At 46.7% G+C, this 14,913-nt stretch overlaps 1 protein-coding gene across 1 annotated transcript in view; it reads left to right on the forward strand.

Moving 5' to 3' along the window:
• Positions 1–14,913, forward strand: part of DNAH9 (dynein axonemal heavy chain 9) — a 290,174-nt gene that overhangs the window by 80,245 nt on the left and 195,016 nt on the right. Inside the window, exons 20-26 of the mRNA XM_061141084.1 lie at positions 1,594–2,464; positions 5,958–6,088; positions 6,420–6,546; positions 8,738–8,890; positions 10,483–10,608; positions 13,584–13,823; positions 14,169–14,329. Coding sequence (XP_060997067.1) covers positions 1,594–2,464; positions 5,958–6,088; positions 6,420–6,546; positions 8,738–8,890; positions 10,483–10,608; positions 13,584–13,823; positions 14,169–14,329 — 1,809 coding nt within the window. The remainder of the gene's footprint in view (positions 1–1,593; positions 2,465–5,957; positions 6,089–6,419; positions 6,547–8,737; positions 8,891–10,482; positions 10,609–13,583; positions 13,824–14,168; positions 14,330–14,913) is intronic.

Here is a 14,913-nt window from a genome sequence, read left to right on the forward strand (position 1 = left end):
TTGAAGGAGGAGCTTGAGAGATGTGGAGCCTGACGGGAAGCACACAGTTCAGGAAGGCCATGCAGCGCAGGCCCGTGGTCAGGACTTTGTGCTCATGCGTCAGGGTCCCTCTCAGTGGTTCTCCCACCCAGAGGCACTGCTTCCTGAAGGTGATGCAGGTCTTTAGTGTGAACCTCACCACAGAGATGGAAGCCAACCTGGGGAATCTGAAAAATGCTGTTACCTGCTGTTTACAATAGCCAGGAGATGGGAGCAACCTAGATGTCCATCAACAGGTGAATGGATAAAGAAGCTATGGTACATATGTGTTAGTCGCTCAGTCGTGTCTGACTCTTTGTGAACCCATGGACTGTAGCCTGCCAGGCTCTTCTATCCATGGAATTCTCCAGGCCAGAATACTGGAGTGGGTAGCCATTCCCTTCTCCAGGGGATCTTCCTGACCCAGGGATCAAACCGACACCTCTTGTGTCTCCTGCTTTGCAGGCAGATTCTTTACCACCTGAGCCCCCAGGGAAGCCCCAATGGAATATTACTCAGCCATAAAAAGGAATGCATTTCTCTGATAATGAGTGATGTTGAGCATCTTTTCATGTGTTTATTAGCCATCTGTATGTCTTCTTTGGAGAAATGTCTGTTTAGATCTTTGGCCCACTAAATATTAGCCTCCAAAGAATAAAAATAAATGGGGAAAAAAAAGGAATGCATTTGAGTCAGTTCTGGTGAGGCCAATGAACCTAGAGTCTGTTATGCTAAGTGGAATAAGTCAGAAAGAGAAAAACAAATATTGTATATTAACGCATATATATGGAATCTAGGAAAATGGTACTGATGAACCTATTTGCAAGGCAGGAATAGAGACCCAGACATAGAGAATAGATTTATGGACACAGCTGGGGAAGGAGAGGCTAGGGTGAATTGAGGCAGTAGCACTGAAATACATACATTACTGTGTGCAAAGCAGATACCGCCTGGCGTGACCTTCGCCTTCACAGCCTCTGCAGTAACAGGACAATGCTCTTTTGTATCAAGTGGGCTGGACACCAACAAGTGAAACAGAGTCTAAGGGGAGCTCAAACAAACGGTTATCCCCCCACTGGACCTGGGGAGGTGAGGAGTATTTTTATTACCCTCTCGGATGTAGAGGGCTTCTCTGATGGTTCAGTGGGTAAAGAATCCGCCCGCAATGCAGGAGACACAGGAGATGCACGTTCAGTCCCTGAGTTGGGAAGATTCCCTGGAGTAGGAAAGGGAAACCCACTCCAGTAGTCTTGCCTGAAAAACCCCATGGACAGAGGAGCCTGATGGGCTGCAGTCCAAAGGGTTGCAAAGAATCGGACATGACTGAGCACACATGGGTGTAGAACAGATCCAGATAGGATGTTTCTCTTGAATCATCCTTCCTCCTTCTGGTTATGCTCATCCCACTCTGACCTACCCTGACTATCTTTCCTTCGCAAGCTTTGGTGAACATCCCTGCTCTTTGCTAAAACACTAAGGATTTAAAGGTTCAAGCTGCCATGGCTCTGGTGATTCCAGGAGATGGTCCCTGAGTTCTCCACTGATGAAGGGGAAACGCTGTGTCTTGTCTTGCAGGTTTGATAGCACTGACCCTCATCAGACGCTGGATGCCTGGCACTTGGAGACCCAGCAGATGGAGTCCACCATGGCCTCCATTTCCGCGTCCGCCAGCTTGTTTGAAGTCACCGTCCCTGACTACAAGCAGCTGCGGCAGTGCAGGAAGGAGGCGTGCCGGCTGAAGGAGCTCTGGGACACGATTGGGATGGTGACCTCCAGCATCCATGCCTGGGAGACCACCAGGTGGAAGGATATCGACGTGGAGGCCATGGACTTGGAGTGCAAAAAGTTTGCCAGGAACATCCGGAACCTCGACAAGGAGGTCAGGGCCTGGGAGGCCTTCACAGGCCTGGAGAGCACAGTGTTGGACACCCTGACCTCCCTGAGGGCCGTGGCCGAGCTGCAGAACCCGGCCATCCGGGAGCGGCACTGGAGGCAGCTGATGCAGGCCACGGGCGTGACCTTCACCATGGATGAGAGCACCACCCTGGCCCACCTCCTGCAGCTGCAGCTGCACCACTTTGAGGATGAGGTCCGGGGCATCGTGGACAGAGCCGTGAAAGAGCTGGGCATGGAGAAGGTGCTGAAGGAGCTGCAGACCACCTGGGCTGGCATGGAATTCCAGTACGAGCCCCACCCACGGACCTGTGTGCCCCTGCTGCAGTCTGACGAGGACCTCATCGAGGTTCTGGAGGATAACCAGGTCCAGCTTCAGAACCTGATGGTGTCCAAGCACATTGCCTTCTTCCTGGAGGACGTGTCAGGCTGGCAGAAGAAGCTGTCCACTGCCGACGCCGTCATCTCCATCTGGTATGATGTGCAGCGCACGTGGTCTCACCTAGAAAGCATATTCATCGGATCTGAAGATATCCGGGCTCAGCTGCCCCAGGTACCTGCTACAGAAACCCTGCTCCCTCTGTTCCCTACTCCGAGTCAAGGGACAATCCCCCAGCCCCTGCATCCTCTAGACCATTCCTTCTCTGCCTCCCGTGCCTTGGCTTCACCCAGGGGCATCTCCAACAATCATAGACCTTCCAAGACACCAAAAGCCGGGCATAGGAAATGAGAGAAAGTAAAATGCATGCCAGACAGCTTGTTCTTGGGCTTCCCTGGTGGCTCAGTGGTAAAGAATCCCCGGAGACCTGGGTTCAATCCCTGGATTGGGAAGATCCCCTCGAGGAGGAAAGGGTAACCCATTCCAGTATTCTTGCCTGGGAAATCCCATGGACAGAGGAGCCTGGTGGGCTACAGTCCATGGGGTCTCAGAGTGAGACTCGACTTAGCAACTAAACAACAGCAAACAATTTGTCCTTAGATGGGTAGGAAAAAGAAAGAGAACCTGGTTTAAAAAACAAAAGAAGTGTACTGGAGGAAGGAGGTCTGAAATAGAAGCTGCTCTTGTGTTGCTCTACCCGTAATCACAGTGTGGGTACCGACTGGGAAGCCAGCATCATTTCCAGGCAAGCTTGAGTTCCTTCTCTGCAACGAGCTATTCTGTAAACCTCCGGCCTGTGCTAGCAGGCTTAAACACTAGTCTTCAGCTAAATACTAAATGAGGAATTTCTCTAAGATATGCATTCTTCTTATTACTACCTTTCTAATTTGTTTGCCCCTTCTAATTGTCCTAATTAATGTGCCATTGTTGTATGCCGTCTCTCAGTGGGCTCATTTAAAAAAAGATTTTTGCAGACTTATTCCATTTCCCACTCCAGTATTCTGGCCTGGAAAATTCCATGGACAGAGGAGCCTGATGGGCTACAGTCCATGGGGTTGCAAAGAGTCAGACACGACTGAGCGAATAATACTTCAATATCCCTCAGCACAGTGAGTTCTTTGCTTGCAAATTAGTTTGATTCCAAAATGTCACATGTTGTCCAGACCTTGTTTCAGAGTTAAAGCACATTCTATCAAATCATATTTTTCCGGCTCATCCCACAAAAGCACATTTAGTATAATGACGCAGATTAAAGTTTGTACATCTGCAATGAAAAATAACAGAAAATAATTCCACTGCAGCTACTGTCATGAAACAAAATCAAATAAGCCAGATTTTATTTGTCTCCAATGCTAATGATTGAAGAAGGGCAGGTTTGATGAGAAGTGGGGGAGAATGTAGGCAGAGACTTTTGCAGGCATTTTAAAAGAGGCATTTGAGAATTTACAATAAAAAATAATAAATAATTCATATCATTAACTTCTCAGGTTTATGTGTAAAATGTGTAAATACATTTGTCTTCTTTGTAGTGACAGTATGGTAACAAAGAAATACCACAAATTAGTCATCATGTTACACCCTAACTAGTAAATATTTTCATTCACTATGACTATTTTCCACCTTTTGTTCACATATATACATGTTTTTACACAAGTGCTCTCAGGATAGTTACAATTTTCCAGTCAGTACTTTTCATTTCAAACATTTATGTCAGATATTTCTGATGTGTGTGTATGCTCAGTTGCTCAGTAATGTCCTGTTTGTGACCCTATAGACTGTCGCCTTTCAGGTTCCTTTGTCCGTGGGGTTCTCCAGGCAAGAATACCGGAGTGGATTGCCATTTCTTACTCCAGGGAATCTTCTTGAACCAGGGATTGAAGCTGTGTCTCTTATGTCTCCTGCGTTGGCAGACAGATTCTTTACCACGGAGTCACCTGGGAAGTCCCTTGCTTCTGACCCTTCCTTTTTATTTATTTATCTTATTTTTGGCTGTGCTGCTTCTTCACTGCCCTGCTTGTGCGTCCTCTAGTTGCGGTGCACAGGTTTCTCTGGTTGCAGAGTATGGACTCTAGGCATTTGGGCTTCAGTAGTTGTGGCTCACAGGCTTGGTTGCCCCAAGGCACATGGAATCTTCCTGGACCAGGGTTGGAACCCGTGTCCCCTGGACTGGCAGACAGACTCCTATCCACTGCACCACCAGGGAAATCTCCAGATGATTCTATAAATTCTTAATAGCTTTTCATTTTTAACTGGTGAAAGATACCTCATTTAAGTAATCATAATTTAAGTCTTGATAGGAGAGAGGCATGGGTCACAGAGGTCCCAGCAGACTGGGGCCAGCATCCCAGGCTTGAGTCCACCCTCTCAAGGACCTTGGGGAAGTTACTTGAACTCTCAGTGCCCTGGTTTTCTCATCTGTAAATTGAGACTAAGCCTGGTCCCTACATCCAGAAGTTCATTAAAGCTGAATGTCCAGCACATACCATTATGATTGTTGTTATGTAATCATAACCACACAAGGTCTCACCAGGTACCAGGTGTTGGGCTGAGGTGCTTTGCATTTAGTATTGTCTCAATCATTTCAACGACACTGTGAGAGTGTGTGTATTTGGGGAAAATGATAATATTTAATTACTTTTGACATCACGGGCTTCCCCAGTGACTCAGATGGTAAACTGTCCACCTGCCAATGCAGGAGATGTGAGTTTGATCCCTGAGTCAAGAAGATCCCTTGGAGAAGGGAATGGCTACCCTCGCCAGTATTCTTGCCTGGAGGATGCCTTGGACATAGGAACCTGGCAGGCCACAGTCCGTGGGGTCACAGAGATTTGGATGTGACTGAGCAACTGACACTTTCTCTTTCACTTTGACATCATCATAGCACCTTTGCTGCCGAAATGCTTACTTTGGTTATAGAAACTTTTGCTTGGATCCAGAAAGCACATAGGATCCACCATCTGCCTGACTTAGGAATTACACAGTTTATGCCAACAGTTCTCAAAGTGTGGTCTGATGACCTCTGGCAAGGGGTCCCTGAGACCTTTCCAGGGGATCCTCAAGGTGAAAACTATCTTAATAATAATACTAAATGGCATTTGCTGTTTTCACTTGTTCTTCTATGAGCATACAGTGGAATTTTCCAGAGGCCACATGGTGCGATATCACAACATACTGAATGCAGAAGCAGGGAAGAGAATCTGGCCATCTTCTAAGTCAGACATGAAAGAGATTTGGCAAAAAAAAAAAAGTGCAGTGATGCCACTTTTCCTCTAAGTTATGTTGTTTTGGAAAATATACTTATTTTGGACTAAAATATGTGTTATATTAAAATAAAGTGCTTATTGCTGTAATTTTAAATGAATTGACAAATATTCTTTAACGCTTCTCACCTTTAGCTTCTAACATAGAATATGCATTGATAGATATAATGTTACCTAATAAACGAAAGCTCTTTGCACTCCCCAGTAAGTTTTACAAACAGAAAGGGGTTTTAAGACCAAAATGTGTGAGAACCATTGATTCAAGCTAAAGGTGTTTCCTCCTTTGGGCCTAATCTCTGTGTTACACAACCTAGGAGCAGTTTTCGAAAGCAGGCTTGGTACATGAGGGTAGCTTCTTGGAGTTGAAAGGAGTGAGGGTTAATTTTTTTCCACACTTTAATTTGCAGGATTCTAAAAGATTTGAAGGCATCGACATAGACTTTAAAGAGTTAGCTTATGATGCTCGGAAAACTCCAAACGTAGTGGAAGCCACCAACAAGCCAGGTCTTTATGAAAAGCTGGAAGATATTCAGAGCAGGTGATGGTCGGTGTGCAGCTGCCTCTGTAGTGGAGAGGCTGTCTTTGTCTCTCAGGTCCTTACCTTCGCTAACTGCCCGAGTGAGAGAGTGAGCGTGTGTGTCTGGCCGTGTGCCTTGATTTGCCCGTGTACTTGGGTAATATGGGATGCTGTTGGAGGTGTTTATTATGATGGAAGTGTACTAGTAGGGGTGTATGCACATGCCCACAGATGTTCCATGCATACATCACTCCTGAGTGTAATTCACAGGTCACACTCGTTTGCATTTAGGTAACATCCACATGCCTGTGGATCCTGGCAAACCTAACAAGGAGATTCTCTGTGCCCTCAGGCTGTACCTGTGTGAGAAGGCCCTGGCGGAGTACCTGGACACCAAAAGGCTTGCCTTCCCCAGGTTTTACTTCCTCTCCTCTTCCGATCTTCTAGACATTCTTTCCAACGGTACAGCCCCTCAACAGGTAAGCAGGGAAGCGCTTGTAGAAACAGAGGACTGAGATGCTCCAGCAGGAGAGTTTCAAGCTCCCCATTATGCCCCATTAAGCAGTGTGTCTATCTGACCTATGTTGCCATCAGCATGGTCCCTAACCTCATCTCTGGCTACCTGCTTTTTCTAGGTAGCCCAGTTTCTTTCCAGTTGGATCTCTGTAGAGATAAAAATTTAAATTAAATTTTTGAAAATTTCTATGTGCTTGGATCCTTGCTTTATCTTTCTCTAACACGATGACGTTTTTGTTCCCTTTCTGAAAACTGGGGCTTTCACTATCTTGGAAATGTTTTCTTTCAGTATACTTTTGCATAATATTTCTTTTTTTTTTTTTTTAATGGACCATTTTTAAAGTCTTTATTGAATTTGTTACAATATCGCTTCTGTTTTACGTTTTGGTTTCTTGGCCATGAGGCATGTGGGATTTTAGCTCCCTGACCAGGAATTGAACCCACACCATCTGCATTGGAAGGTAAAGTCTTAACCACTGGACCACCCAAGAAATCTCTACTTGGTATTTCTATTCCGGTTATGTGGATAATCTTTTCCCTCAGATTCATCATATTTCTGTAGGTTGAGATTATTATCTTCATCTATTCATACATATTGGTACATATTTATACACTTTTTTCTCTCTTAGTCCTCTTCCTTGGCATTCTTCCATGTCCCTCAGATTTATCCACCATATTTAATGTGTGTGTTTATTTGGTCCTTTTGTGTTGCTAACGCTGTTAAAAACTACACTGCCCCATTTGTTGTTTTATTTTTCTACCTCTACCAATTCTTCTTATCTTCTACCTCAAATTTTATAGAGTTCATGTTTCTTTCACTTAATTGAAAGCAAAACAAGGTGATATTTTTTCATCACTACTTCTGTTTCCTGTGTTATAGGTATATAGATATGCTCTTACTCTATTTCTTGAGTCTGGCTTTATCCTTCTTTTAAGTTGTGGGATAATTTCACCGGTCTTGTGTTAATTGTGGTGGTTGCTTTCATCCACTATTTGTTCTTGGATAAAGAAAGGTCCATCTCTATTATTTGTTCCAAGTCACTGGGTGGGATCTCCTCCAGCACCTTTAGTTTACTTCAATACTCTTAGAATTTCTCCCGCCATCTCATAAGCGAGAGAGCTCATTGCCATAAATGTAAAGGTTAAAACTCACAGTTCTCAGGAGGCCCCTGTATTTCAAAAAAAACTCTACATGGGGAAGCTTCCTGTTTGTCATTTCTTCTTCACCTGCTGTTCTTCTCACCTCAGGACCACAGTGTGGTTCTGTCTGGCATCGTCCTAGGATTACTGCCCAAGGCATCACTGCCTCCGTATCATGAGATGCCATGCTTGGGAGAAGCTCCAGTACAACCAGACTTTCTGCCCGCTGTGACTTTGCTGGCCCTTGCTCTAGACCCACAGAGGTTGGTCTCCTGCCTCAAAGTGGTTCCTACAACTGAGTGACTTCTTCCACAGGCCATGGTCACCACTGCGCTTGATCCTCCAGATTTTGGCACATTAGCATTCATCTGTAGACTCTCCTGTGCCTACCCTCCTGCTGCACAGTACTGTTTTCTTAGGAAGAGGGCTTATGAATTAGTTATTGCTCCAGTCTGTTCCCATCCATAGTAGATCAGGCAGAAATTAATCAAACTTTTGTGGCTTCATTGGTTTGTAGTTAACGCGTGTTGCCCACTAGATCTATATTCCCTTTTATCCAGTCCAACTAAATCCCAACTTCACATCTTCATCATTCCCTAGCTTCCTTCTAAACATTTGGTACCCAACACTTTAATGGTTGTCACAGGATAGCCCTCTAAGCAATACAATAATAATAAGTAGCTTCTAAGCAATAATCATTGGAAGAACTGATGCTGAAGCTGAAACTCCAATACTTTGGCCACCTCATGCAAAGAGTTGACTCATTGGAAAAGACCCTGATGCTGAGAGGGATTGGGGGCAGGAGGAGAAGGGGACAACAGAGGATGAGATGGCTGGATGGCATCACCGACTCGATGGACATGAGTTTGAGTAAACTCCGGGAGTTGGTGATGGACAGGGAGGCCTGGCATGCTGCGATTCATGGGGTCGCAAAGAGTCGGACATGACTGAACAACTGAACTGAACTGAAGCAATAATCATAAGTAACTTCCTGGACATGCTCTCCACTTGTAGGTTCAACGCCACCTTTCCAAACTATTTGACAATATGGCCAAGATGCAGTTCCAGCTAGATGCCAGTGAGAAGCCAACCAAGACCAGCCTTGGCATGTACAGCAAGGAAGGAGAATATGTGGCCTTCAGCGAGTCCTGTGACTGCAGCGGGCAGGTAACGCATGCCTCTGTCTCTCAAGTGTCTGCAGTCAAGCATCAGCCTTCAGAACAGCCTTTGTGACCTTGCACCAGAACTTGTCTCTGTGCCTGGGGACTGCCCAGACCTCCGACTTGAACTGACTTCGGAGCAGCTTCCAGCGCCCACTTTCCTCTCCGTGGGGACACATGTCAATACCTATATATCTTCCTCTCTCAAAGACCTGTGCAGAGAGCAATAAAATGCACATAAACAACTCCCTGAGTCAACAAGAAAAGGGTTTGGAAATGATTAGCAGCACCAGGAGACTTCAACATGACAAGCCCTGGAGCACCCCACAGGGGAATCTGGGTCACTGACACCTTCCCTGGGAGAAAATGCCCTTTGAAATGAATCATAAACCTGAGTGTTCACTTCTCTGTACACATACACCTCCTACAGCCCTACCTGGTGGAGAGCCCACCACCGCCCTGCTCCAGAAGCTACCAGCCCCACATCTCCCCGGCACAGTTCAAGAAACACAAAACATGACACCCTCTCTCCTTAACCCTCCCACCCACCTTTCACCATCTTCACTAACGTAGACAAGCCCTTCTTTGTTCATTATCCTACTGCATTTTTCTCTTTTGCTTCTTTTTTCTCTTCTCTTTCTTTCTCTTCCATTTCTTCTGTGTTGTTCTCAGTCATGTCCCACTCTTCGTGACCCCAAGGACTGCAGCCCACCAGGCTCCTCTGTCCATGGGATTTCCCAGGCAAGAATACTGGAGTGGATTGCCATTTCCTACTCCAGGGGATCTTCCTGACCCAGGGATCCAACTCAAGCCTTTTGAGTCTCCTGCATTGGCAGGTGTATTCTTTGCCTGGGAAGCCCCCATTATCCTAAATATCAAAAGAAACATGGTCCCTGGGGTGCTAATCCAGTCCAGAGTAAAGCCTGGAGAAAAGATCTTCAGAGTTCTAGAGTTCTACCTTCATCCAAATGCATCTTGGAAAGCAACTCTAGCATCTGAAAATAGACATTCTCAGTTTTATGAAAGGGACATTGGGGTTTGATTCAAACCTTGGGTGTTCTTTCTGTAGTCTCAGAAAGCATTTAGTTGGAAAATATAATCCATATGCACCATGGACAAGGTCATGAGAATCCACTGATTTATTTACACTCCTGGGTCAGGAAGATCCCTTGTAGTAGGAAATGGCAACCCACTCCAGTTTCCTTGCTCGGGAAATCCCGTGGACAGAGGAGCCTGGAGGGCTGCAGTCCTTGGGGTTCCAGTCAGACACGACTGAGCACGCAAGCACAATCCAGATGAAGATTTCCCCCTAATCTCTGGTTGGCAGTCTTGTCTCCCCAAAACCTGCTCCTCTGCTGTGTGGGTTCCAGTGGGCACACCGCCCCCCACCCCCCGTTGTTAATTGAGCCTTGGTCTCAACTACCATTGCCCTGCATTGCACAGACGAATGGTTTTCCTGTGCCTTCTGGCAACCATTTAGGGTTGCACATCTTGCCTGGGCTCATCTTCTTCACTGCCTCCATCTAAGTGGAAGAAAACGTGTATCACTGAGCACATCTTCTTAGGAACCCCGAGTCTAACCCTAAGTTCTTCTTCCAGGTAGAAATATGGCTGAACCACGTGCTGGCTCGCATGAAGGCCACGGTGAGGCACGAGATGACAGAAGGTGTAACCGCCTACGAAGAAAAGCCCAGGGAACAGTGGCTCTTTGACTACCCAGCTCAGGTATCCTCTGATCCATCCTCACCCGCTCTCCTCTTCCATGACCTCTGTCAGCCTCCTGGGGGCTGCCAGGCTCACCCATGCTTTAGGGTCAGGGGAGGCTGCTCGGGAAGGGGTCAGAGGGAGGGACCAGGGAATTGTCAGCCATGAGGCAATTCAGTGGTTACCTTGGGGCATTAAGGGTTGTCCATTTTACCCCATTAGCTGCATACAGCAGGGAGAAAACATAAACAATTCAACTCACTGAGCCAGCCCTCCTTGTATGTGCCAAGCTCTTCGCTGAGCACAGGAGATACCAGCAGGAAACAAGGCAATGCAATCCCACCCTGATGGAGTTTACAGACTGGCATGGAAGTCAGCCACCTAAAAATGGGACCTGGTGTGATGGTAAAGGAAACTTGGGGTCCTCTGGGAGCTGGTTAATGGGGTCTGGGGATGACCCTCCTGAAGACATGATTCTAGGCTGAGGTTTGAAATAGGAGTTGGCAGGTGAAAGATAGAGGGTAACAGCACCCACGTGTGGGAAAGAGTGTGGACAAAGGCTCAGATGCAAGGGAGAGTCTAAGGTGTTTGAGGCATGAGTGTGGTTGAAGCAGGAGTAACAGGCGGAGGGAGCAAGGGGCAGCAGATGGATTCGGGGGAGGAAACTGGGACAGAGTTCTTATAGACCTTGCTTGGGAGTGATGTGATTCCAAGATACAGCTAAGTCTTTTCCCAGGATCTCAGGAGGGTAATAAAGAAAGAGGGGGAGCTAATGAGGTTATTTTCTAATGACCCTGGCTGCAATACACCACCCCTCCCTTCCCTGTTAATGTCTAGTATTGGGCTGGCCGAGACGTTTGTTTGGGTTTTTCTATAACATCCTGTAGAAAAACCCAAACAAACTCCTTGGCCAACCCAATACTACTGCTGGTACATTTGGGGGTTACAGATATCTGGCGGTGATTGAAGCCCTAGGAGTTATGTAAGACTGTGTAGACTGAGCTGAGGCTTCAGATCAAACCCATGAGCATCATCCAAAAGCTGCATAGTCAGAGAGAAACCAGGGCAGCAGAATGAGAAACAGTCCCTTTTCTGAGAGAAGGAACACCTGGCAATGGTGATCATGGGAACTAAAACAGAAGGTGTTGATAGCAGGTGAGAGGTCAGTTATGCCACACATGTCTAAGAAGTCAAGCAAAGTAAAGAAGCTAAGGAACATCCATGACCTTGGTGAGGCCATCTCAGTGAAGTGGTAGAGAAGAGCTCACACTGCCAGTAGTTGAGAAGGGAGAAGAAGGGGGGAAATGTTGACAGTGAGTGTAGACAGAGCAGAGAAATAAGCCAGTGCTGCAGAAGGGAAGGGCCTCCCAGGTGGCGCTAGTGGTAAAGAACCCACCTGCTAATGCAAGGAGACGTGGGTTTAATCCCTGGTTGGGAAGATCCCCAGGAGAAGGAGATGGCAACCCACTCCAGTATTCTTGCCTGGGAAATCCCACGGACAGAGGAACCTGGTGGGCTACAGGAGTCACAAATATAATTGCACATCACATTCAGACCATTCCGACAAGATCACACTGCAGGAGGAACCTCTAAAAAAATCCAACGTGTCTAAATCCAAAGGCAAAAAAAAAAATAGGTAAATTCAATAATGGTACTTTATACTATAGCAGAATTCTCTGCTTCACGAAGTGAATAATTCCCACCAGGATTCCTTGTTTGCCTTAATCAGAATTTTGAGGCAAGAAAATGTGTTTCTTCCTGCATTCTGACAGATTCATCTAGAGCAGTGTCTCCTGAGCCAAGGGGGACCACAGAGGATCAGTGTCTCTAAGTTCTTCACCATGCAGAATCAAAATTATGCATTTTCCATATTAGATCTTCTGTTTCTCAGCAAGCAGAAGAAAGGTTCATTTAAATCACTTTTTCCATTTACTTATTTTGAATCTCTGAAGAATACACATCAAAGTGGTGGTGGTGTTTGGTGGCTCCATCGTGTCCAACTCTCTTCAACCCCATGGACCATAGCCCACAAGGCTCCTTTGTCCATGGGATTTTTTTTTAGGTAAGAATACTGGAGTGGGTTGCCATTTCCTTCTCCAACAAATCAAAGTGACGGCACTGAATTTCAGTGTCATTCTTCCTGACCTGCGAAGAGTAGACCTTTCAAAGTTAGAGACACAGATGTAAGAACGGACACGTGGACACAGGGCCGGAAGGGGAGAGTGGGATGAATGGGGAGATTAGGATTGACATGTATACACTGCCATGTGTAAAATAAGCAGCTAGTGGGAAGCCACTGGATAGCACAGGGAGATCAGCCCTGGGCTCTGTGACGACCGAGAGGGGTGGGATGTGGGGTCTAAGATGGAGGAGATATATGTATGCATATAACTGATGATTCACTTCATTGTACAGCAGAGACTAACACATGTTGTAAAGCAATCAGACTCCAATTTAAAAGAAAGAGCTGGCTTTTCAAAGTTATAAGTTTGAAGAGATTTTTAAAGATATAGTGTAAATACTATGGGCAAGAAGAAATCTGCCACACATAATCAGCAGTGGCTCACTCAACTAGAATACTTCAACTCTAAGGGGTTCCAGAAGAACAGAGCAAAGACTGAGTATCATTGAGACGTCCAATCAAGACTTTGTTATCCTCCCAGGCACAGGAAAGTTGCTGTGGCTTGAGAAGCAAAAACAGAAGGATCAGTGTAGCAGTTTCTAAAAGCTACTGACATTGACCTGAATGAGCCTTTAGCTGTTCTCAACCAAATGGTACATTTTTCAAGAAAGGACTCTCCCCACTTGTATCGTACCCACTTTATATCTCCAAGGACTTAGAAACACATGTTCAAGGGAACAGTGCTGGTGGAAGAGGGAGGGAATGGATGTCCATCACCCACACAGTTATATTCTCAGCCCCTGCTGTGTGAGAGTGGGCTGGTTTGAGAGACAGTCCTGGTAATGGCTTTACTGAGCAACTCTTGGTGCCGTAGGTGGCCCTGACCTGTACCCAGATCTGGTGGACCACAGAGGTGGGCATGGCATTTGCAAGGCTGGAGGAAGGCTATGAGAATGCCATGAAGGACTATTACAAGAAGCAAGTGGCCCAGCTCAAAACCCTCATCACCATGCTCATTGGCCAGCTCTCCAAGGGGGACCGGCAGAAGATCATGACCATATGCACCATCGATGTCCATGCTCGGGACGTGGTGGCCAAGATGATTGCTCAGAAGGTGAGTCCTGGACTCTCAAGAGTACTGCTCTTTGTGGGTACCTATACCACAAGTATTGGGGTTTGGGAGAAGCTTACATGTGGCCAAAACACAGGGGCCCCAAACTCTGCACCCGTCAGGGATCTGGGAGAGGGCCAAGGTGGCTGCATCTCCCTTTAACCCCCCAGCAAAAGAGCATCATCCAAATGGCTCATGCTTTCTGTGCCATTCTGGGCAGCGTGCTGCTCCCCTGAACGGTGCACAACACCCGGGTCACCCTGAGCCCTGCGAATTCTGTGGCCATGGGGCCACCTCCTACCTGTTGAATCTTGGATTTACCAACCTACTCTGCCACTCCCTCTCTAGGTAGATAACGCCCAGGCCTTCCTCTGGCTGTCCCAGCTAAGGCATCGATGGGACGATGAGGCCAAACACTGCTTTGCCAACATCTGTGATGCCCAGTTTCTATACTCCTATGAGTACCTGGGGAATACCCCTCGCCTGGTGATCACGCCTCTGACAGACAGGTGAGCACCAGCATCAGCCACTGACGGAGGAGCTGTCTGCTGTCTGGCTCTCACCGTCCACGGTCACTTGCTATTTGTCCACAAGGCTGCAGGGGGAGGGCCAGGCTTAACCCAACAGATGTAAAATAAACTGAAATGGCATAGGACAGAACCCTTGTCAGAGCAAACCCCAGAGCAAATCGGTGAGCCATGGTTTTTTTTAACATTTATTTATTTGGTTGCCTTGGGTCTTAGTTGTGGCATGCAGGATCTTTCGTTGTGGGGCACAGATTCTCTAGTTTTGGCACACAGGCTCCAGAGTGCATGGGCTCAGTGGTTATGCCAGGTGGACTAATAGTCCCTGGAAATGCAGAGATCACTGAAACTTAAACTCCAGTTTTATTGAGGGAAATAAGACATGTGTAGATAAAAATTTCAGAAGTATAAGTGTTGGTCCTTTAATGGACCAGAACCTGGTGGTCCAGAGTCGACGATAAGAAAGTAAGAGAGAGAAAGAGGCTGACATCCCCTGGTTTCCGTGGAAAGCCAATAGAGCCCTGTTCTTAGGGCTCGCGCTGCTGCACGTAGGCACCAGGCGCCCTCTC

The sequence above is a fragment of the Dama dama genome, chromosome 5 (genome assembly GCF_033118175.1).
Source record: "Dama dama isolate Ldn47 chromosome 5, ASM3311817v1, whole genome shotgun sequence".
NCBI lineage: Eukaryota > Metazoa > Chordata > Mammalia > Artiodactyla > Cervidae > Dama > Dama dama.